This window comes from Colletes latitarsis, chromosome 6 (assembly GCF_051014445.1).
Source record: "Colletes latitarsis isolate SP2378_abdomen chromosome 6, iyColLati1, whole genome shotgun sequence".
In the NCBI taxonomy this organism is placed as follows: domain Eukaryota; kingdom Metazoa; phylum Arthropoda; class Insecta; order Hymenoptera; family Colletidae; genus Colletes; species Colletes latitarsis.
Window position 1 is genome coordinate 24,416,562 of NC_135139.1, and position 23,894 is coordinate 24,440,455.

A 23,894-nucleotide genomic window follows, 5' to 3' on the forward strand; every position below is an offset into this window, starting at 1 on the left:
TGACGGAAAAAAAAGAATTTCAAATCGTTCTAAAAAAATTATTTTCGATTAGGGGGGTCAATTACAATCACTTTTGGTCATTACACGTATCCCCGAAATCCCACGCACTTTCGAGAAAAAAATTCCTTACCGAAAATCTAATTAGGTGACAAAAAAAAAAATTTCAAATCGTTCCGGAAAAATTATTGTCGGTTGCGGGGGTCAATTACAATCATTTTTTGTCATTACACATACCCTCGAAATCCTACCCACTTTCCAGAAAAAAATTCGAGAAGGTGCGAAATTTTTCGTCGAAAAAAAAATTTTTCAAATCGTTCTAAAAAAATTATTTTCGGTTACGGGGGTCAATTATAATCACTTTTGGTTATTACACGTATCCCCGAAATCCCACGCACTTTCGAGAAAAAAATTCCTTACCGAAAATCTAATTAGGTAACAAAAAAAAAAATTTCAAATCGTTCCGGAAAAATTATTGTCGGTTGCGTGGGTCAATTACAATCATTTTTTGTCATTACACATACCCTCGAAATCCTACCCACTTTCTAGAAAAAAATTCGAGAAGGTGCGAAATTTTTCGACGGAAAAAAAGAATTTCAAATCGTTCTAAAAAAATTATTTTCGGTTGCGGGGGTCAATTATAATCACTTTTGGTTATTACACGTATCCCCGAAATCCCACGCACTTTCGAGAAAAAAATTCCTGACCGAAAATCTAATTAGGTGACAAAAAAAAAAATTTCAAATCGTTCCAGAAAAATTATTGTCGGTTGCGTGGGTCAATTACAATCATTTTTTGTCATTACACATACCCTCGAAATCCTACCCACTTTCTAGAAAAAAATTCGAGAAGGTGCGAAATTTTTCGACGGAAAAAAAAGAATTTCAAATCGTTCTAAAAAAATTATTTTCGGTTAGGGGGATCAATTACAATCACTTTTGGTCATTACACATAACCCCGAAATCCCACGCACTTTCGAGAAAAAAATTCCTTACCGAAAATCTAATTAGGTGACAAAAAAAAAAAATTTCAAATCGTTCCGGAAAAATTATTGTCGGTTGCGTGGGTCAATTACAATCATTTTTTGTCATTACACATACCCTCGAAATCCTACCCACTTTCTAGAAAAAAATTCGAGAAGGTGCGAAATTTTTCGACGGAAAAAAAAAGAATTTCAAATCGTTCTAAAAAAATTATTTTCGGTTAGGGGGGTCAATTACAATCACTTTTGGTCATTACACATAACCCCGAAATCCCACGCACTTTCGAAAAAAAAAATTCGGAACCGGCGAAACTTTAAACGTTAATAACTTTTTAACGAAGCCTCCATCAACAAATTGGTATTCTTGATTTTCGTCTTATTTTGGCCTCTGGAATCTCTCATTAAAATTTTTCCCAGGGATGGCCGAACACCCTGTATATGTATACATATACATATGTATATGGTACTCGTTAACAGAATCTTCTACGCGCCCGTCGCGTTCGCGTGTAATACCTAACTGACGCGTATGTTCTTTGTTTTTGAAAAAGTTCAGGGACTTTCTCATTATCGAAAACGTATATGCAAATCTAGTGCTAATCGATTAACCTGAGGTCTTAACGAAACCGCGATTCTTCTATGAGGAGGCATTCTAATTTGAAATGTCAGGTCGCATTTGAAATCTCGTCTAAGAAAAAATATAAGACGCAGATATTAAAAATTAAAAATTGTTACTTCCGTTAGCATATGAAATTCGATCGATCTTATCGAGTTGTTGAGGAAACAGAGGCAACTATATTGAAATTTCATCCAAGCGGGGAAAAATTTTTTCATACAACTGGACATTCATTACTATGTTACAGAATAACTCTATGCCTGAAACAATTTTATACGACCGCTATATGCGTTTGTAGCCATTCGGGTTACGATGCGTTAAAATATAAAATTTGGGAAAGATGGTAGAAAGCAAGCGATTAATGTTGTTTATTATACGTAAAATAAAACGATACTTGGTCCTTGAGTACACGGTTCAGAGTATATAATGATAATGATAACACGAAACTGAGATATAAATAATGTAGATAACATTACTTGTTGCAACTGGCGCAAAACAATATTAAGCCTTACACAACACTTATCGCATTTACACTACGTTATATTAGTTTCATTATCAACAATTTTAAGAACGTAATTGACGTCGTGTTCGTTTCTTTCTAATTGCCGTTATCAAGTAAAGTTAAAGGAGGTAAAATTGATTTTGGTTAGCAAAACTATTTCCACAATTTATTTCTAGAGAAAATATTTCTTTAAATTCTATGGTACTCTATGCTGTACAAGTGTCTGGATATTATTAAATACTTCTAAATACCGGGGTTCTATTTCTGTGACGCGTCTATTTCTAACTTCCATTCGCTTGGATAACTGAGAGTCATTTTTAATCGGATAAGTGAACGATAGTCATCCCCATTACTGAGAGGGGACACCCCTTGACGCACCACCAAGCTTAACATAACGTAACCCGATCTGGGCTCGAATGTCGATGAGACAATACATATGTCTTTCTTTTTCGCTCGTTAAATACGCAAATACGATCCAAGTTATATTTAGTAAAGGTCCCATTAACAAAAACTAAAAAATAAGTTTCACGTTGCGTTCCTATCTATCCTCCATTCGCTGTCCTTTTCTACGTTCGGCGAGACACAAAGCCGAACACCGTGGCTCGGCTTGCGTCTTTCTGGGAACTGAAAATTAACCGAGACTTCGTCCCCGTGTATCTCGCAGTTATTTAAGATTTTCTGTGTACGCGTCGATGGAAGTTGTTTCACCGACAACCTGTTTTTAACTGTAATAACATGCAGCTAATGCCTCGCTGTAAGCAAGCATAACTTAAGCCCGCTAACGTCGCTACGTATTGTATCTAGAAACGTTAACGACGCGGGACGCGATAGTCGGACAGTTTATATCCGAAATTACGGTGACCAAAGTTAGCTACGCCCGTATATGGGATCGTCGAGATGGAAAGGGGTTACTCTGTTCGCGCTTGATCACTTTCAACGATACGCGGCCATTCTTTTCGCTAGTCAAATCTGCGAAGCCTCTGCTCGTGAATTTCTTGTTTTTCTCGCAAGTGCACCTGCCGCAGGTGCGGCCGCGGGCCAATGAAATATCGTTCCAGGACGATGACCAAAAAGTTCGGTTCAACGTCACGCGTTCGGACGTGGCGCTTTCGATCACGATCGCGTTCCGTGTTCTGTGTTCGTTTACGCATAACCTCTTAGGCGCGGCTGAATTTTTCCGCGGGGCTGTTTCTCTGTACGGCAGAGTTGAACGCGAATTACGCGTAAACGATACAGCATTGTAACGTGTGACGAACAATGCTGTTCTCTACGCGAGTACATTGGAATTACATGTTCTCTCTGTATATTGTTAACGCTGTTATAAAATGTTGCCAAGGCAAAAAAGGTGTGAAACAAAACATGAAAACGATCATTTAATTCGAACAGTGAGCGAGCGAGCCACTAGAGCGAGCCACTGTAGTAGCGCATCGTGCTTAAGAGGTTAAAGAGGAACATCACTCCGACGATTTCGAACAATTGAATTGTCTTTTCGTTGCCTCGAAGCCAGACATCGAAATTCAAACAGCCGGAGAAGGTAGAACATTTCTTTTACACAAAATCGAGTTGAATCATTTATCTTGCGACAGGCTTTTATATATCTGGCAAATTACTTGTGTTTTATCAGATAACGGACTATCATCAGAGAATTTTTCCCCACTTAACGACAGTTTTCAAGCCGACGCATCGTCTCGTTCAGGCTCACGCAACACCTTCGGATTGTATCCGAATTCGACTAAAATATTTCATGTAAACACGGAGCGTTCCAGTGACCAATTTCGGTAATCGATGTTTTACTACGGTCTGCAATTATCGTCGATAGAACCTCCGCCGCCAGCTTCGCAGCTAGACTGCATTTACGTGTAAGTTGCTATCTTATCTCTTGTTGTAAACAAATTGCTACACAGTTGCAATTCGCGGACGGAAAAAAGGAGAAGAGTAGAGATTCGAAGGAATATTCCCTGATAGAATGTATGAAACGACGACGCAGTATAGCTTTCAGTCGTTATCTCTCGGAAAAAATAGGAATTGTAAAAATGCAGATTACTTGTCGCGGAAAATGCGAAATTCGTTTCGTGCACGCATTTCCCCATATCGATGTATACGTAAAAGGGGAACCTAACCCGAAAACGAAATTCTTTTTTCGATTGAAACCAGGGTCGAGGACTTTATTCGAAATCGTCGAAATCCCTGCGTACGAATTTACTTCAAATTTTGCATATTCGTGAAAATTTCCCCCCTGAGTGTAGAGGGTGGACAGAAATCATCCCTTTCGCGATTTCACCACGTGTATTATGTATTTTTCGTTGGTCGTTGAAGGGTTGGATTATAAAAGAGCGATTCGATGGACCTGGCGCTTTCGCCAGGAAGATTCTCGTCCGCCATCTTGGAACATGGCGGTGTATCTTCGGGAAATTGAAATGAATAAACAATAGATAGATTTGTTTTTAACTTGCTTAACGTTGAAATTAAAAATGTATACATATATACAATGGGAACCCAACCTGAAAACGAAATTCCCTTTTCGATTGAAACCAGGGTCGAGGACTTTATTCGAAATCGTCAAAATCCCTGCGTACGAATTTACTTCAAATTTTGCATATTCGTGAAAATTTCCCCCCCGAGTGTAGAGGGTGGACAGAAATCATCCCCTTCGCGATTTCACCACGTGTATTATGTATTTTTCGTTGGACGATGAAGGGTTGGATTATAAAAGAGCGATTCGATGGACCTGGCGCTTTCGCCAGGAAGATTCTCGTCCGCCATCTTGGAACATGGCGGCGTATCTTCGGGAAATTGAAAGGGATAAACAATAGATAGATTTGTTTTTAACTCGCTTAACGTTGAAATTAAAAATGTATACATATATACAATGGGAACCCAACCTGAAAACGAAATTCCCTTTTCGATTGAAACCAGGGTCGAGGACTTTATTCGAAATCGTCGAAATCCCTGCGTACGAATTTACTTCAAATTTTGCATATTCGTGAAAATTTCCCCCCCGAGTGTAGAGGGTGGACAGAAATCATCCCCTTCGCGATTTCACCACGTGTATTATGTATTTTTCGTTGGTCGTTGAAAGGTTGGATTATAAAAGAGCGATTCGATGGACCTGGCGCTTTCGCCAGGAAGATTCTCGTCCGCCATCTTGGAACATGGCGGAGTATCTTCGGGAAATTGAAAGGGATAAACAATAGATAGATTTGTTTTTAACTCGTTTAACGTTGAAATTAACAATTTAGGGGTAATGGCGATCGAAAATTGAAAATATATTACTGCGTTTAACGTTTCGCGAGTCTATGCCAGTTGGAATAAAAGAAAAAATCACTCTCTGAATGTTGCCTCGTTAAATCGATGTTTATTCTAATTCGCGTGTGTGTGTGTGTGCCTCGAGCGATATCGTAGGTCGTAAATTCTTCGCATGCATAAAGGATTTGTCTATCGTGCCGGCCGCGACACGATGAAATATATAGCGACGTTCGATTGAACATGCCACGTTAGAATGTACCTTATTCGGTGTAACGCGTTCGCGCGTTAATTTGTTGCCCCGTCGCGCGACATTTTAAATTGTAAATTGCACGCGCAATCGGGAATTGATAATTAGCTACTTCCACAATGTTTCATAGCGTGTCATATTTATCAGCGGACAAGGTCAATAGTACAGTGCTCGTTAGATATTATCTTGTGTAAACTATAGCAACTAGACGCCGATATGCGCAACTTTCGAACGGTCACAAGTTGTTGCATGCATCATACGCGATACGATTTTGAATATTCGATTGATCGAAAAAAAGTATCGATTCTGGGTATCGATGTTCGATCCAAGCGACTAGAATCGATTCGATGAAAATCGATAGGGTTGAAAACTGGCTCGACTAAATAGAATATTAATTAATGAACGTTCCAACGCGTTAATTTTTAGTCTTCTAACTGTTTATACAGTGTGTTCGGACATCCGTAGGAAAAACTTTAATGGGAGATTCTAGAGGCCAAAATAAGACAAAAATCAAGAATATCAATTTTTTGACTGAGGCTCCGTTAAAAAGTTATTAACAATTAAATTCAAAAATTTCAAATTGTTTTGGAAAAATTATTTTCTATTGCGGGAGTCAATTACAATAATTTTTGGTGAATAGACATACCCCCGAAATCTTGCGCATTTTCGAGAAAAAAATTCAGGACGGACGGAACTTTAAACGTTAATAATTCTTTAACGAAGCCTCCATCAAGAAATTGGTATTCTTGATTTTCGTCTTATTTTGGCCTCTAGAATCCCCCATTACAATTTTTCCCAGGTATGGCCGAACACCCTGTATAATAGAGGATTCGTACAATGGAGGTTTCACCGTGTTAAAAAATTCGTAGCATCGGTTCAATCGTGCTCCTCAATGTACGTTTAGATTTTCGAAGCGTGCCACGACGATTCTTTATCGCGTTTTTCGGGATTCGTACCACCGTTCGTCGCCCCTTCGAACTGGATATCGGTAAACACGAGGAGGTGATTATATACCCTGAGAACCGTGCGTACCCTTTATGGACACGCGACGCGTTGATGCTTGCACGTCCGATAGCCTGGCATAATCTTCGAATGGCATTGAACTCGAACGCAAGATATCCCAAACGACTCGTTTTCGCTTTCGACGTCCAACTTTCAGCAAGAAAGGTGAGCCTTCGAAAGCGTTGCATCCCCGAGTACGGATAACGATCTCTAGGCAAATAATTAAATCTATTTTACGACGTGTACGCAGTGACTGAGAATCACCGTTCGCGTGCTTCGAAATAGTCCCTGTTTGTAAGAATTACCAAGCGATGTTTGCTTTCGTCGAGTCTGAGGAACTGTAGCTTACCCACCATCTGCTAAACACACGCTTCTGCATTAACCGCGAGCTTAACTTCGACAAAGGGCTCAAAGTGTTTGATCGAACACTGCAGCCGGTGGGCGTTCGAATCCGATAGAATGCCTTCGAGACCTAATAAGAAGCTTAACGATCAATTTTAACGCAAAAAGTGGCTAGACAGTTCCGCTGAGCCGATTACTCGGCCAACCACTTGCTCGAGACACATTCGGATTTGTTACGAGTCTCGATGCACTCTCGAAGAAACTCAATTTTAAACTATTACCCCTTCAGTTCAGTTCGAGCAAAAGATTCGCGAAACACGTTGGATTATAGACGAAAGGTTCGCGTCGTTATCGTTTTATTATTGTTTGTTACTGAAGTCTGCATGGTCATCGGTTTTACGAGAGTTATTAACATCGAGAAGAGAGCTTCCCTCGATATATGGTATATCGCTGGGTATAGTATTCCACGGTGAGCCACGTGCACATCTTGCCCCGTGCTTCAGGGGCAAAGGACTTTACCTCTGTCTTGCCTCTTCTCTGTACGCTCTTTGCTCGTCTCCTTCTTCTGGATGAGCATAGATATATATGCACATATGTATATATATATATATGAAATCTCCGCGATATCTATGAAGTCCCCGCGGAACTTTCGCGATTACATTTCCGCGAAGGAATGTTGCCGCCGGTTAAGAGACGTCGTAAAGAGAGTTCGATGCTGTTGCAACGCGGTACGCGATACCGCGTTCCACGACCGTTGTGCACGTGACATTTTTATCATCTCCGAGGAAAACAATTTTCTTCTCCATCGGTGGATACGTTAGTTTAAACGCGGAAAATCATCGATCTTCCGGTTGATCGTTGCTTTCGACGCTTTGGCCGCCGTGCGATCCATATGCGAGAGGACCTTTCACTGCGCGATCGAGCCAATTAATTCTCAAGTTGAAACGTCGAAGGAAATAAATTTGAATAAGATTCGCGAATTTTGACATTTTTATCATCTTCGAGGAAAACAATTTTCTTCTCCATCGGTGGATACGTTAGTTTAAACGCGGAAAATCATCGATCTTCCGGTTGATCGTTGCTTTCGACGCTTTGGCCGCCGTGCGATCCATATGCGAGAGGACCTTTCACTGCGCGATCGAATCAATTAATTCTCAAGTTGAAACGTCGAAGGAAATAAATTTGAATAAGATTCGCGAATTTTGACATTTTTATCATCTCCGAGGAAAACAATTTTCTTCTCCATCGGTGGATACGTTAGTTTAAACGCGGAAAATCGTCGATCTTCCGGTTGATCGTTGCTTTCGACGCTTTGGCCACCGTGCGATCCATATACGAGAGGACCTTTCACTGCGCGATCGAATCAATTAATTCTCAAGTTGAAACGTCGAAGGAAATAAATTTGAATAAGATTCGCGAATTTTGACATTTTTATCATCTTCGAGGAAAACAATTTTCTTCTCCATCGGTGGATACGTTAGTTTAAACGCGGAAAATCGTCGATCTTCCGGTTGATCGTTGCTTTCGACGCTTTGGCCGCCGTGCGATCCATATGCGAGAGGACCTTTCACTGCGCGATCGAGCCAATTAATTCTCAAGTTGAAACGTCGAAGGAAATAAATTCGAATAGGATTCGCGAATTTTAGATAACGAAAATAAGTCTTGAGCTTCCCGTGCTCGCCGCCAGAGGGATCGTTTCTCTCGCAAGCGCTCGACTCCGCATATCCTGGCGTTTAAGGCACGCTCTTCCTATCCTTTCCATCTCTGAACTCCCAAAAGAGCGTGCGTTACGAGGACGGATCGTAATCGAACGATGGGACGAGTATATACGCGCGAGGCGTATTATGTTCCGGAGTTTCGTTAAAAATACGAAGCAGAGGCGGGCAGAGGGTATCGAGCGGCTGAAAGAAACAAAGAAAATGCGAAACACGGCCGGTGCAGGGCGTCGTCGCCGGTAATATCCAGCCGTCTAGACACTAGACTCCTCTTTGTTCGCGTCAGGGGCTGATTTTCGGGGGTTGTTCCTGGCCGAGCGTAGGGTAAACCGTGCCCACCCGGTAGCTGCGTGGAATGCACGAACCTAAGGGGGTAAAAGAGCAACGGCGCGCACGGTTTATACGCGGATAATCCCGAAGGTGTGCGTGTGCTCTGCCCCCGACGACGATCGACACGTTCTCGCGATCAACGACGACGAAACTGTGGGCCGAGTCGGTGCACGCGCGACCGCCCGCCGTTCCTTCTTTTCTCGAGCGATGCTGTTAACGACATCGCCGCACCAATTCACTTTACTTTCCATCCTCGTCGGGATCGTGCCGATTATTATTTCAGTATCGCGAATTAGACGAAACATGTACTGCTCGCGCGATCGATACGCTCAGCCAGACCCTGGTCGACCGTTTCTACTGCTCCTCCCGACAGATTTACACACAGCCATCATTTTATCCCGAGTAACTGTTATCACTTAACGTTATGTTACAGTTTCTTCGTTAATTAAAAATTACCAAAGATTTTAGATTTAAACTAGACACTGTCTACTGTACTGTGTGTCGGAGCAGTTGCTCCTCCACTTCTCGCGGACGCGCAGTAGATTCAAGAGTCTCCAGGGGGGAGGTTACAAGTGTCGGGTGTTAGGTTCTCCTGGGGCAAGGATATCTTCTCACGGGGACATCTGACAACAGGTTCATTTATCGTTTAACGCGTTCACTGTCCGGCCTCTCAGCGGCGTATTCAATAGCACGGTGATATGACCCATATACGGGTTACAGACAGCGAACGTGTTGACTCATGGACGTACAAACTGCAATAGAATTTCTTTCTCGAGCGATAGAGCAAAGACGTTTGAAACAACTCGTTGGCTCGGAGCTATTTTGATTAGGCGTTAGTTTTCACATCTTTGTCATTGGTCGGAAATAGAACATGTTATCAATTATACCCAATTTAAGAGTTTCATGGAAAATGCTAAAGGTAATCCAAACGTGACTGAATCAGAATTATTATACAGGACATTCATCTCACCGACCGTAAAATTAAAAGCGAATAACTACGAATCTGGACGTCTACAGATCCACAACAGAAAAAGAATCCCTGGTTCACCCTCATGACTAATTAATACAAGACATTTCCGAAACTTTATTTCACCCTGAGTTTAATTGAAACCACCCATGAAAACGGTCAGTCATCTCGTAGGTGTTGGTCAGTAAAATTAAAAGCGAATAACTGAGAATCTGAACGTCTGCAGATCCACAACAGAAAAAGAATCCCTGGTTCACCCTCATAACTAATTAATACAAGACATTTCCGAAACTTTATTTCACCCTGAGTTCAATTGAAACCACCCATGAAAATGGTCAGTCATCCCGTAGGTGTTGGTCAGTAAAATTAATAGCGAATAACTGAGAATCTGGACGTCTACAGATCCACAACAGAAAAAGAATCCCTGGTTCACCCTCATGACTAATTAATACAAGACATTTCCGAAACTTTATTTCACCCTGAGTTCAATTGAAACCACCCATGAAAATGGTCAGTCATCTCGTAGGCGTTGGTCAGTAAAATTAAAAGCGAATAACTGAGAATCTGGACGTCTACAGATCCACAACAGAAAAAGAATCCCTGGTTCACCCTCGTGACTAATTAATACAAGACATTTCCGAAACTTTATTTCACCCTGAGTTCAATTGAAACCACCCATGAAAATGGTCAGTCATCTCGTAGGTGTTGGTCAGTAAAATTAAAAGCGAATAACTGAGAATCTGGACGTCTACAGATCCACAACAGAAAAAGAATCCCTGGTTCACCCTCGTAACTAATTAATACAAGACATTTCCGAAACTTTATTTCACCCTGAGTTCAATTGAAACCACCCATGAAAACGGTCAGTCATCTCGTAGGTGTTGGTCAGTAAAATTAAAAGCGAATAACTGAGAATCTGGACGTCTACAGATCCACAACAGAAAAAGAATCCCTGGTTCACCCTCATGACTAATTAATACAAGACATTTCCGAAACTTTATTTCACCCTGAGTTCAATTGAAATCACCCATGAAAACGGTCAGTCATCTCGTAGGTGTTGGTCAGTAAAATTAAAAGCGAATAACTGAGAATCTGGACGTCTGCAGATCCACAACAGAAAAAGAATCCCTGGTTCACCCTCATGACTAATTAATACAAGACATTTCCGAAACTTTATTTCACCCTGAGTTCAATTGAAACCACCCATGAAAACGGTCAGTCATCCCGTAGGTGTTGGTCAGTAAAATTAAAAGCGAATAACTGAGAATCTGGACGTCTACAGATCCACAACAGAAAAAGAATCCCTGGTTCACCCTCATAACTAATTAATACAAGACATTTCCGAAACTTTATTTCACCCTGAGTTCAATTGAAACCACCCATGAAAATGGTCAGTCATCCCGTAGGTGTTGGTCAGTAAAATTAAAAGCGAATAACTGAGAATCTGGACGTCTGCAGATCCACAACAGAAAAAGAATCCCTGGTTCACCCTCATGACTAATTAATACAAGACATTTCCGAAACTTTATTTCACCCTGAGTTCAATTGAAACCACCCATGAAAACGGTCAGTCATCCCGTAGGTGTTGGTCAGTGTTTGAAACGGCTGTAAGCGAGTGCATCGCACGTAGGCTACCTCTCGCGGCGTTATCAGCGCTGTCGTATAGCGCACACGCAGCGGAACCCAGTGATAGTAGAACGATGTCGACGACCCGGTATATCAACACAGACCTACCTGACGCCAGTTTCTAGATACAGACACGTCCACCTATGTGGCCACGAACACACGGATCGAGCGGTTAGAAAGCATCAAGAACCCTTGTTGTTCCATTCGGTAAGATCCGGACCTCTCAATCGATATCTTTATTCAATGACAGGGGGGGTGGGGGTCCTCATATCGAGACGATTTTATCGGATATCTGCTCGCAAACTGCCACGAATCCATTTTGTCGTTTTCCTGCACGGCCCGCAGTATATTTCCTTTATCTTCCCGAACGATACCGCGGCCGTTATCTTCCTCGAATGCAAATGTTTTCGAATCTCGAGCATTCGTCGCGATCGAAATTTCTGCTCGTCCTCGAAAATCCGTAATTGAAAATCACAAGCTACCAAGAGTATTCTAGCGGGAACGTCGAGCAGAGTGTATAGAAACGAGAGTGAGTCCCGTAATTACAATCTTTTTTTTTTTCCTCCAACGAGCGATATTGACCGTGTCTGTGGAAACAGTACCAGAGATATTTTAGATAAAGCGAATACGCGAATAAACAGCTTCAATTGTTTAACGCGCCGTGAGCATGTTTTGAGAATAGCTTTACGCAAGATCCCGAAATAACCCTGTCTGTATCGAAGGCTTAAAAATGCTCAAGAAGCAAATACGAACGTCAAATTTTCATAAGTTTCTTCGCCCAATAATTCGAAATAAAGACGTTGGAACATTTTTCCGTAATTTTTCTTGCCGAGTGTACTCGTTTTCCTTTGGCTGGGGACGTTCTCGACAGTTTGTAACGTTCCTGAAAACGGTAAAATTATTAGAAAAATTCCAGGCAGAATTTCGAAACGAAATAATAGGGAAAATCGTTTCCATAGGGACGGATGGCCGCGCGGAAGCGTTAATGCAGTCCAGCCGTGTAATGGAATATCGCGTCTGTGAATAAAAGCTCTCTTGATCCTGGGCAACATCGGCTGATTGTTTCGAATCGCTGTTGTTATCCAAGAGAATAGGCAATCGGCCGACGCGTTTCGCCCGTGATTGCAACTTGAATCACGCCGATTGCGATACATCGTTGAACACTGTCGGTTTCGATTTAACTTCGTCCCGTATTTCTATTATATCATCCATAATAGAAATACGCGCTCGCAGCGTAGCCATCGTTTATAGAGTTACCCGCAAAATGCTCGATAAAATATGGGGAACAACAGTTGCACGTTCGATTTTCAATGTTTAAGAGTGTACCTTCCGCTTTGGAACTTTGTAAACGTTCGTTTTTCTATCTTAATCTTCCCAAAGGGAGGCGAAGTTTGATGGAAAATAAAATTTTCTACAAGGTTAAAGCGATGTACGATCGATGAAGTAATTTCTCCTATAAATAGACAGAGAAAATAAAGCGACTAATTGCATTGGGAAAGCTAATTATTTGCTGCTACGTTCGCACGCGGTAACACAAACAAAAAGAGTATCTTTGCATAAAATATTCGTAGTATCGATCGGGCAGAGAAGAATATATGCATGAAAATCATTTCTCCGATCCGTATCGAGTCCTTACAACCTCGACGAGTAATTCCCAACGCGACTGATGTATCGCTCTTTGCGTGAAAGTTTTCAGAACAACTTGGAGCGTGCAATTGCACAGAATTCGACGCTATCGACGCTCGAGAAACTGTAACAGATTTCCTCGAAGCAACGACAAACGTGATCGTTAGGAATGCGCGGTATCTCGAGAACATTCATTCGAATAAAAAGTTTCGCGCCTTTCTCTCGAATCTTTAATACCGATTCACGAGTCGTTGCATTCTTCGTTCCATTATACAGGGTGTTCGACAACCCATGGAAAAAATTGTAATGAGGGATTCTAGAGACCAAAATAAGACGAAAATCAAGAATACCAATTTGTTGATGGAGGCTTCGTTGAAAAGTTATTAACAATAAAATTCAAAAATTTCAAATCATTTTGAAAAAATTATTTTCGGTTGTGGGGGTCAATTACAATCAGTTTTGGTCATTACAAATACCCTCGAATTCCTAACCATTTTCGAGAAAAAAATTCATTACTGAAAATATAACGCCTGACCATAACTGTGTTACCCTGAAAATTGAAAAGTTTCAAATCATTCTGAAAAAATTATTTTCGGTTGCGAGGGTCAATTACAATCAGTTTTGGTCATTACACATACCCTCGAAATCCTAGCCACTTTCTAGAAAAAAATTCGAGAAGGTGTGAAATTTTTCGACGGAAAAAAAAATTTCAAATCGTTCTAAAAAAATTATTTTTAGTTGCAGGGGTCAATTACAATAATTTTTGGTGAATAGACATACCCCCGAAATCCTAACCAGTTTCAAGAAAAAAATTCATTACGAGCATAACTCTAAACGTTAATAACTTTTTAGCGAAGCCTCCATGAACAAATTGGTATTCTTGATTTTCGTCTTATTTTGGTCTCTAGAATCCCTCATTACAATTTTTCCCATGGGTTGTCGAACACCCTATATTTATTCGATATATTATATGGTCCAAATGAAAGTTTACACAGATCTTCTTTTGGTTTTCGTTTATTATAGGGTGCAATCTAGAATACACGATAAGTTTTATCATTAGATGACAATATTAATAACGATGTTCTCTTTGTTGCAGGGAAAATAAAAAAAATGAAGGATGACGTGGACGACGATGACGCTAGCGCGTCGTCTTCAACTTCTGCGCCGGAGACGACGATCTCGTGCGGGTAAGATTACCAAGAGTAAATATTTATTTATATAAAAATTTCGTCGACGCACAATTTATTAACGCGATCGTATCTATTTCCTACTAGCGTAAAAATGATTCAGACGTGGTTGCTCAGTAGGGCGAGCGTAATTGAATTTATTTAGCGCGTGCTGAAAAGCACGATGAACCGGCCGTGGTCGCGATGTTTCGAACGTAATTGATGTGTAGTGGCCAGTTAATATCGGGGGCTTTAATTCCCATGTAAAAACACGCGGTGAATGCGAACCAATAAAGCATAAGAGTCGTCCGAGCACTCGAATTCGCTGCACGCGCCGACGAATCCAGCTGGATTTATCGTTACTATTATTTATCGATATCAACGAGCTTGCAGCTTTTACGTACATTTGGAAAGTAGTTAATTATAGTAGCATCGATCTAGATACTGTGTTAGCCGTAACTTTCGTAGCCTATTGGAAATAATTCCAATTCCATAAAACCATCAGAGACTCGAAGGGTTAATAATAATAGCAATTTGCATCGGTGAGGCAGGCACGGGGACATTGTTCGTTCCGATCGGTCGGTAGGTTTACCTTAATCGAATTCTCGCGCGTAAATCTCGGCCAGAGGAGCGCGCACGCACGAAAAATGTTCTTATCGCGCGAGTTGTAAGCAGCCTCACACAAGGGATCCGCCTAAAAATGTGTTGTTATCATGGTGCGCAGTCCGAGCACGGATAGCATTGGAAGAAGGCGCGGGGAGCGACGATTGGTCGCTGCGACGGTAGGGGAACCGCTGATTGTCGTGAAAAGTGGGGGTAGCGCTCCGCCGGCAGTTCGTATCCGACTGTCGCGCGTGTCGCGTCTCCGTTGGCCGTTGCGCTGCCCTTTCGGCGATCGTTCCTTTCTCATTTTGTTTATTATCGTTAAATCTTTCGACCGGTGACACGCGCGACACGCAGATCGATTATCGCGGATCGCGAACGGAATCGACGCGAGCACGCGGTGCAGTTCGACCGCGCACTGCGATCGCGAGCTACGTTAAAAACGTTAAAGTGAAACTGTGGTCGAGAAGTGCGTCCGGAGGGCCGGTAGACGGGAAATTCCGGTGCTGTTTTTAACTCGCGCGAAACTGGAACGTGTTGTTCATCGTATAAATAGAGGATAATCTCGTGCGCGGTTCGAACGTCGAGGTTTTTGTTTAATCGGACCAAGTTCGCGTGTGTCGCGCGCGCGCCCCGAGCGGCATCGTACGTGGCCCGACAGACACTAAACCGACTCGTATCTCCGGAATGCATAGTCGACGGGTATTTTCTCCGTCCTAAGAGACATTTGGGACAGTGTGTCAAGGCCAGACGATTCCTACAACTTAACATTGTAGCACGAATCCCGCTTGGCCGAGGCTCGCGCGACGATGTAACGGGGAACGCCAACGGAAGAGGACGCGCCGTGTGCATCCCGAAACTCGCGCTTCTCGGATCTCTTATCGATCGCGCGGAGCACGCTCCGAGGGAAGACTCTCTCTCTCTCGGTCGATCGATGCCCTCTCGCGATCCCTGCGTTCCTCTGCGGATTTCCTGCTGCGACGGGATCTAGAACACGGTGTCAAGGTCGGTGTCGATCCGTCCGTAGGATTTCGCACGGCGGGAAGCGTTTGTCGCTCGTACGTGACATCTCTCCGACGCGGCGAGATCAGTGCTTTACGGAATCGCGGACGCGTGCGTGTTAAATCGACCGTAGCCGCGGCGTACTTTCTTCGAAGGACACCGTGTGTGTGCGTGCGTGTTTTCGCCAACTTTTCGACGCGTTGCGCGGGAACCGAGCGTCCAAACGTTTTCTACGCCACGGCAGACTCGGACGGAAAGGCACACGCTTGTCCGAGGCATTTGCCAACGAAGAAGCGTCTCGCGTTACGTCTGGTCGCGTTCTTTCTTCGTCGCTCTTTGCGCCGGTCGGTACCCGGTTTCGGCGAATGTTTGCTCGTGTCGCGAGGCGTAGAGATAGAGACGTTTTTTTCTTTTTTTTATCTGCGCGCGGAGAAACGAGCGATCGAACGAGCAAGATTAACCGGCGACCTGGCGGCTAATTTTAATTCGCGCAACAAACAAGACCGCGAAGTTGTCGCGCGATAACGGGCGGGAACGTTACGGACCAACGACGTCGGAACGCCCGACCGTCGCTGTTTCGCTCGCGCGGTTCTCCAATATGGCGAACGTGTCTCGTGCTCGGAGGACCGAGTCTCGTGCCATCGAGGTCGCCCTGAATTAGACCTTCCCGTTATCGAGACTCGAACAAAGTGAATTTCTGTGACCGCCAAAGATACGGGAACGCGGTTACCATTATGACAGCCGACGATGATCTATCGATCGCCAACTTGCTCATCTTCGATCGTACCAAGATACTTGGACGTACGTGTGCTCGCGCGAACCGGTTCGCGTTCCCTTGAAACGAATCGAGTGGGTTCGGTAAACGAGTCGTGTCTGTAAAAAGCGGCAGCAAAATGTGGATGAAACAACAGGAACAAGTGTACCTGCACCCTCAGCAGCAGGGACTGCATCCCGGGATCATCGGGACGGTAGAACGGACGCATCATCATCATCATCATCATCGATCCACCACCGTGAATTTGCCTGGTCCAAGGTCAGACTCGTTGTTCTATTAAGAGATAAACTGTCCAAGAAGCGTCAAGGTGAACGGATATGCGTGTAATTTAGGTTCGGCTTTAATCGTTCAACCGTACCCCCTTGACTGCTGGGGTGAAATGAATTTTTTTTTTTATACGGGTTTCCAAGCTGGAGTTAATTTCTTTTTTTAAATTCACTGTCAAGAATGCGCGATAGAACAATACGATCAAGTGAAGAATAATTTTTAAAATATCTATCGTAGACGAGATTCGCAGATTTTTTAAAAATTCCATCGTCCTGGATTTCCTGTGCTTTCATAATGATTTAACCATTGCCAAGATCTTCGATTGTCGTGCAGAGAGCATTTCTCGTCGAGCGTTACAACGCGATTCAGAAAATGATTGTGTTCGTGCCAAATGATCCGAGATTTTATACGCCATTTTATCGTTTTTCTCATTCAGAATACTTTCTTTGTAACTTTTAAATGGGTCTAAATCTATCGTCGCTCTAGATTCGTGTCCTTGCAATTTTCGATCCCATGACTGACACTTGTCAAACCGATTATTAACACTAGATTTACGGGCATTGATAGTACATATATTTATTGATACCTTTCATGTTGACGATTACCTTAAAATACGATTTTTCTTTTAATTAGAATATACAGGGTGTTCGGCCACCTCTGGGAAAATTTTAATAGGAGATTCTAGAGGCCAAAATAAGACGAAAATCAAGTGTATCAATTTGTTGATGGAGGCTTCGTTAAAAAGTTATTAACAAGTAAATTCGAAAATTTCAAATCGTTCTGGAAAAATTATTTTCGGTTGCCGGGGTCAATTACAATCATTTTTGGTCATTAGACATACCCTCGAAATCCTACTCACTTACGAGAAAAAAATTCGAGAAGGTGTAAAATTTTTCGACAAAATTTAAAAATTTCAAATTGTTCTGGGAAAATTATTTTCGGTTGCGGGGGTCAATTACAATCATTTTTGGTCATTAGACATACCCTCGAAATCCTACTCACTTACGAGAAAAAAATTCGAGAAGGTGTAAAATTTTTCGACAAAATTCAAAAATTTCAAATCGTTCTGGAAAAATTATTTTCGGTTGCGGGGGTCAATTGCAGTAATTTTTGGTCATTAGATATACCCTCGAAATCCTACTCATTTACGAGAAAAAAATTCGAGAAGGTGTAAAATTTTTCGACAAAATTAAAAAATTTCAAATCGTTCTGGGAAAATTATTTTCGGTTGCGGGGGTCAATTGCAGTAATTTTTGGTCATTAGACATACCCTCGAAATCCTACTCATTTACGAGAAAAAAATTCGAGAAGGTGTAAAATTTTTCGACAAAATTAAAAAATTTCAAATCGTTCTGGGAAAATTATTTTCGGTTGCGGGGGTCAATTGCAGTAATTTTTGGTCAACAGACATACCCTCGAAATCCTACTCAGTTTCGAGAAAAAAATTCAGTACGGTCGGAACTTTAAACGTTACTAACTTTTTAACGAAGCCTCCATCAAGAAATTGGTATTCTTGATTTTCGTCTTATTTTGGCCTCTAGAATCCCCCATTAAAATTTTTCCCACGGGTGGCCGAACACCCTGTATATTCATGCCATTGCATCAATCAAATTCAACATAAGTTGTTAAAAAATAATATTTACCGCGTTCTGCAATTTTTAATATGGAATCTGACATTCGTCAAATTGTCGGCTTCCGTAAATCTAGCATTAAAGAATACAACTGTCGCTACAACGCTGTACTCGGACTCGAGTCAGTCTGCCATTTTATTTTCCCCAAATCGAATATCAAATAGCGAACGGCGGTGTGTTATTAATATTTTATATTAATATCGGTGTTTCGAAATCAACCTAAAATCGCAGATACGGCCAATAGTGGGCCGGGAACGAACTATATTTGGTCGATTTAACGAGGTATATGCTCGTATTTACGTCATTGTTGGGTTAACTCGTTATTAAACCGTGAATTGTAAAATCAACTTAAAGATCGCCACCAGACAAGTTCAACTTGCTCTCCTCATGCCAATCCAACGTTCTCGAATTTTACGCTAAGTTCACGAACAAATTGCAACCAAATTATACCGACGAGCTAAAGAATCAGTTCAATACTATTCGATACAGTAATTCTTTACAATAGTTTGGTAACAGGGGAAAAAAAACAATATTATAACGCGATCCAAGAATTATTATTTCTTCGTTAGTCGTTTTGGCGAGGATAGTTGGATTTATTGTTAATTATTATCGCATACTCATCGGTTCTGAGGCTGTAAGCGTCCATTTTCGCGCGTCGAAACTCGTTTCGGCTCGAAACTCGCGGAATACGCCGATTCGGTAACTGGGTTAGCAGTTCGCTGATAATTCGAACGTCGTCGCCGTGTTCGGTTTGATATTCTTCTCCGGAGAAGCAATCAACGTTGTTCCTCCCTCTTCTTCGTCTCGTTTTATGTCCTTTTGATTGTATTACGGTCAACCCGACCGGTTTCGAAATTAATGCAAGACAGAGGCGGTGCAAGCCCGCGTGTAACTTGCGGCACAGAGATTGCAAAGGTCACGATATTGTTTCAACCTTGGAATCCGTATACTTTACACCGACAAGTCGAGCGCAGATAGCAGTTGACATTATGTTTATTATCTACGTGTATCAACCATCCTCGGGGAATCGACTGCCAGGATGGTCCACTATAAACACTTGACATCTTTTTTCGAGCTTATACCATCCGGCAATAGCGTTTAATTACAGGTTTGCAACCTCTTAGGGAGCGATGCCAGACGTCCAAATAAGACGAAATTGTATTCGATTAAGATCGTAACAAATTTCAGAAAAATTATTATTTTTTAAAATACCACTTTTAAGGGAGTATCCTCGTCGATGGTTGCTCCTTGTAGTTTTTTCTCTAATAAAAAAATATCTGCTTTCTTACATGACATGCACGAGATCTCGAATTAAACTTCGTCGTTCGTGATTTTCATCGTATTTATGCACGTAGAATCGCCAGAAGGATTATTCACCTGGCAGATAAACACTCTGTGTATATCAGTGAAGAATTTCGAGCAACAAACGCGATACGTACGGCAGAAGGTCTTCGAAAGTCTTTTTTTTTTATGTTATCATGCTTGTTGATAAATTTTTACTCCGGCCTTGTGCACGTTAATCTGTTTTTTGAATAATTTTTATTACGGATATTGCGACTGAAACTTTCTTCGTTATTTTTCGTTCGATCATAGGTTACTGCATTTAACCTTTTGGGGAATTTTATTTCGACACAAATCACTAGTATTTTTAAATATATTCTTTTTATATGTATAGTATACGTAACTCTGTTAATTTACAATAAACAAGCAACGTGTTCGAAGGATGTTCATTTACCTGAACTGATTGTACTTTGAGACACGTTTTGATCAAGATCGTCAGACGAGTAAATAACAGAAATAGTATCGAAGGAAAAGAAATTGAATCAAGAAAACCAATTTCCGCTCCGAGATACAATGATCTTATTTCGCTCTTGCCTCGGGTTCCAACAGACTTATGCACTTTTGAGAAATTTAAAACGTGCTAAATAATTCCTTACATACGACGGGGAATTTTACGATATAATTATACAGGGAATTCGACCACGCCTGGGAAAAGTTTTAATGGAGGATTCCAGGGGCCAAAATAAGTCGAAAATCAAGAATACCAATTTCTTGATGGAAGCTTCGTTAAAAAGTTATTAACAATTAAATTTAAAAATTTCAAATCGTTCTGGAAAAATTATTTTCGGTTGCGGGGGTCAATTACAATCAGTTTTGGTGAATAGACATACCCTCGAAATCCTACCCACTTTCTAGAAAAAAATTCGAAAAGGTGTGAAATTTTTCGACGGCAAAAAAAGTTTCAAATCGTTTTGGAAAAATTATATTTGGATGCGGGGGTCAATTACAATCATTTTTGGTGAATAGACATACCCCCGAAATCCTGCGCATTTTTGAGAAAAAAATTCAAGTAGGAGGACAAATTTTTCGATGAAATTAAAAAATTTCAAATCGTTCTGGAAAAATTATATTTGGATGCGGGGGTAAATTACAGTCATTTTTGGTGAATAGACATACCCCCGAAATCTTGCGCATTTTCGAAAAAAAAATTCCTCACCGAAAATCTAGTTTGGCGACTTTTTTCGACGAAAAAAAAATTTTCAAATCGTTCTGAAAAAAATACTGTTAGCTGTGGGGGTCAATTACAATCATTTTTGGTGAATAGACATACCCCCGAAATCCTGCACATTTTCGAGAAAAAAATTCAAGTAGGAGGACAAATTTTTCGATGAAATTAAAAAATTTCAAATCGTTCTGGAAAAATTATATTTAGATGCGGGGGTCAATTACAATCATTTTTGGTGAATAGACATACCCCCAAAATCGTGCGAATTTTCGAGAAAAAAATTCCTCACCGAAAATCTAGTTTGGTGACTTTTTTCGACGAAAAAAAAAGTTTCAAATCGTTTTGGAAAAATTATATTTGGATGCGGGGGTCAATTACAATCATTTTTGGTGAATAGACATACCCCCGAAATCTTGCACATTTTCGAGAAAAAAATTCCTCACCGAAAATCTAGTTTGGTGACTTTTTTCGACGAAAAAAAAAATTTCAAATCGTTCTGAAAAAAATATTGTTAGCTGTGAGAGTCAATTACAATCATTTCTGGTCAATAGATATACCCCCGAAATCTTGCGCATTTTCGAGAAAAAAATTCGAGAAGGTGTGAAATTTTTCGACGGGAAAAAAAAGTTTCAAATCGTTTTGGAAAAATTATTTTCGGTTGTGGGGGTCAATTACAATCATTTTTGGTGGATAGACATACCCCCGAAATCCTACGCATTTTCGAGAAAAAAATTCCTTACCGAAAATCTAGTTAGGTGCCTAAATTCAACGAAAACAAAAATTTTCAAATCGTTCTGAAAAAAATACTGTTATCTGTGGGAGTCAATTACAATCATTTTTGGTGAATAGACGTACCCCCGAAATCCTGCGCATTTTTGAGAAAAAAATTCAGTACCGGTGGAACTTCAAACGTTAATCACTGTTTAACGAAGCCTCCATCAAGAAATTGGTATTCTTGATTTTCGTCTTATTTTGGCCTCTAGAATCCTCATTAAAATTTTTCCCCGATGTGGTCGAACACCCTGTATAAAACCAAGCTATGAACTCTTTTAAAATCGCCGTGTAAACTTAGATCGAAAGTGTTCGTAAAAAAGTTTAGGGAAACGTTGCTCCGAACTATAGTTTGTACCAACAAAAAAGTTGGATCTGGAGTCGGTCTACGCGAACTCGATGAAGTTGCATGGTCGTTTAATGCGCTGATAGCCCAATGAATTTTCACGAACGCGATGCTTCTGTTCGCGATACGAAAATTGAAAGAGGGGGGAATTTTAACGACAGTCCAGCCACGAAAACCGGTCGTCGTTCTGGTCAAATATTATCGGAACCTTCGGTAGATCGGCACCTTTCACGCAACCACGACCAATTCAATTTCTCGAATTAGAAAACCACGGTGGAACCGTCCTGGCGAGCGCGACCTATTTTGTTCTAGATATATTGGCAGGTAGAACCTGCCTAAAACTTGCTCTCTCCACGTACGGTGGTGAGAAAGCATCGCTGAAAGCATCCAGTACACATTTGTTTCTACATGGCTTCGTGCACTAGTCTTTCGAACCTCGTTAGTTTCTTCATTTCCTTGTTAACGACTCGTGGTCACTTATTTTGTCAAAACGAACGACAAAGTAAACGATACAAAGCTCGTTTGCTTAGATACGAGCACCGAACTACACGACGTGAAATTAGTAAAATAGCATATTGTACAAACATTTTGTTTAGGGGCAAAAGTTGCAACGAGATGATTGCTATAGTAGCCTATACATATAGTAACCTATCAGCCCCAAAATCGATTCGAGGTGCATTATTTTTATGTTTAAATATTCTAACGCAACAACTGATTACGCACGTTTACTGTTGACTACTAATTGATGTACTATGTATGGATTACTAATAGATGTACATGGTTAAAAAATGATGGTGACACTGTGATAAAGTAGACGAAGCTCGTTTGCATAGATATGAAAATGTAACTTTGTAAAGTAGATAATGTAAAATTTATCCAAGTATTGGTGGTCGTTGGTGACCGGCGCGTAAAGCTTCTTCCAAATATTTATATAAATAAATAAAATAGTGCCAGTGTCTTTCAGAATGCTATTAAAAGAAAAGTACACCCATTCGATTATTGACTAGGTTCCTGACTCATGCACAGTGAGTCACTGTGGGTACACGAAAGCTCGTTGACCAGGTGTTATGTATTTACCAATTATAAATAAATAGCTGTAGCTTAAAGTCTGCTAGACCTCCTCAGAGTACCCCTAATGACGATTAATGCTATAAATATTAAAAAAAATATAATTTTTTGTTAACAGTAATTGCTGTAGTGTTTCATTTAATTGCTATTTAGGTGCTTTTAAATATGGGCAGTATTATCAAGTCCATTTTAAAATATTCCGCGTGTGTCATTATTTTGTTAAAAATAGAAATCAGGCGGCGAATTTAACCTTCCTTTTTATCGAATTTTTTTTCTAGATATTTCTATAAATTCCTATATTTACTATTCCATCGATACATACTGCAATAATTCTAAAAGCCTCAATGAAAACATGCATTCGTATACACATTCTCCATGTTTCACTGCGGCATGCAAATTTTTCAAATCTTTTATGCGTTGCACTTTCTCCATGCTTATATCCGACCTGATATTCGTCCGATTTTAATGCGTGAATCTACTTCCGTTCGAGGCTACTAAATCTTAAAATTCACTGATTCTATTTGACAATTCTTTTAATTTAACAATCGTCTAATATTGGTACTT

The 23,894-nt window shown here is 40.9% G+C and overlaps 1 protein-coding gene across 4 annotated transcripts in view; it reads left to right on the top strand.

The window, feature by feature from the left end:
- Nucleotides 1-23,894, top strand: part of LOC143342871 (uncharacterized) — a 94,298-nt gene that overhangs the window by 5,686 nt on the left and 64,718 nt on the right. For 3 of the 4 annotated variants that reach the window (XM_076767161.1, XM_076767162.1, XM_076767163.1), the window contains exon 2: nucleotides 14,292-14,382. In XM_076767161.1, coding sequence (XP_076623276.1) covers nucleotides 14,292-14,382 — 91 coding nt within the window. Of the gene's footprint in view, nucleotides 1-14,291; nucleotides 14,383-15,216; nucleotides 17,000-23,894 lie in introns of those variants that run through there. The other variant, XM_076767160.1, reaches the window with a different exon arrangement.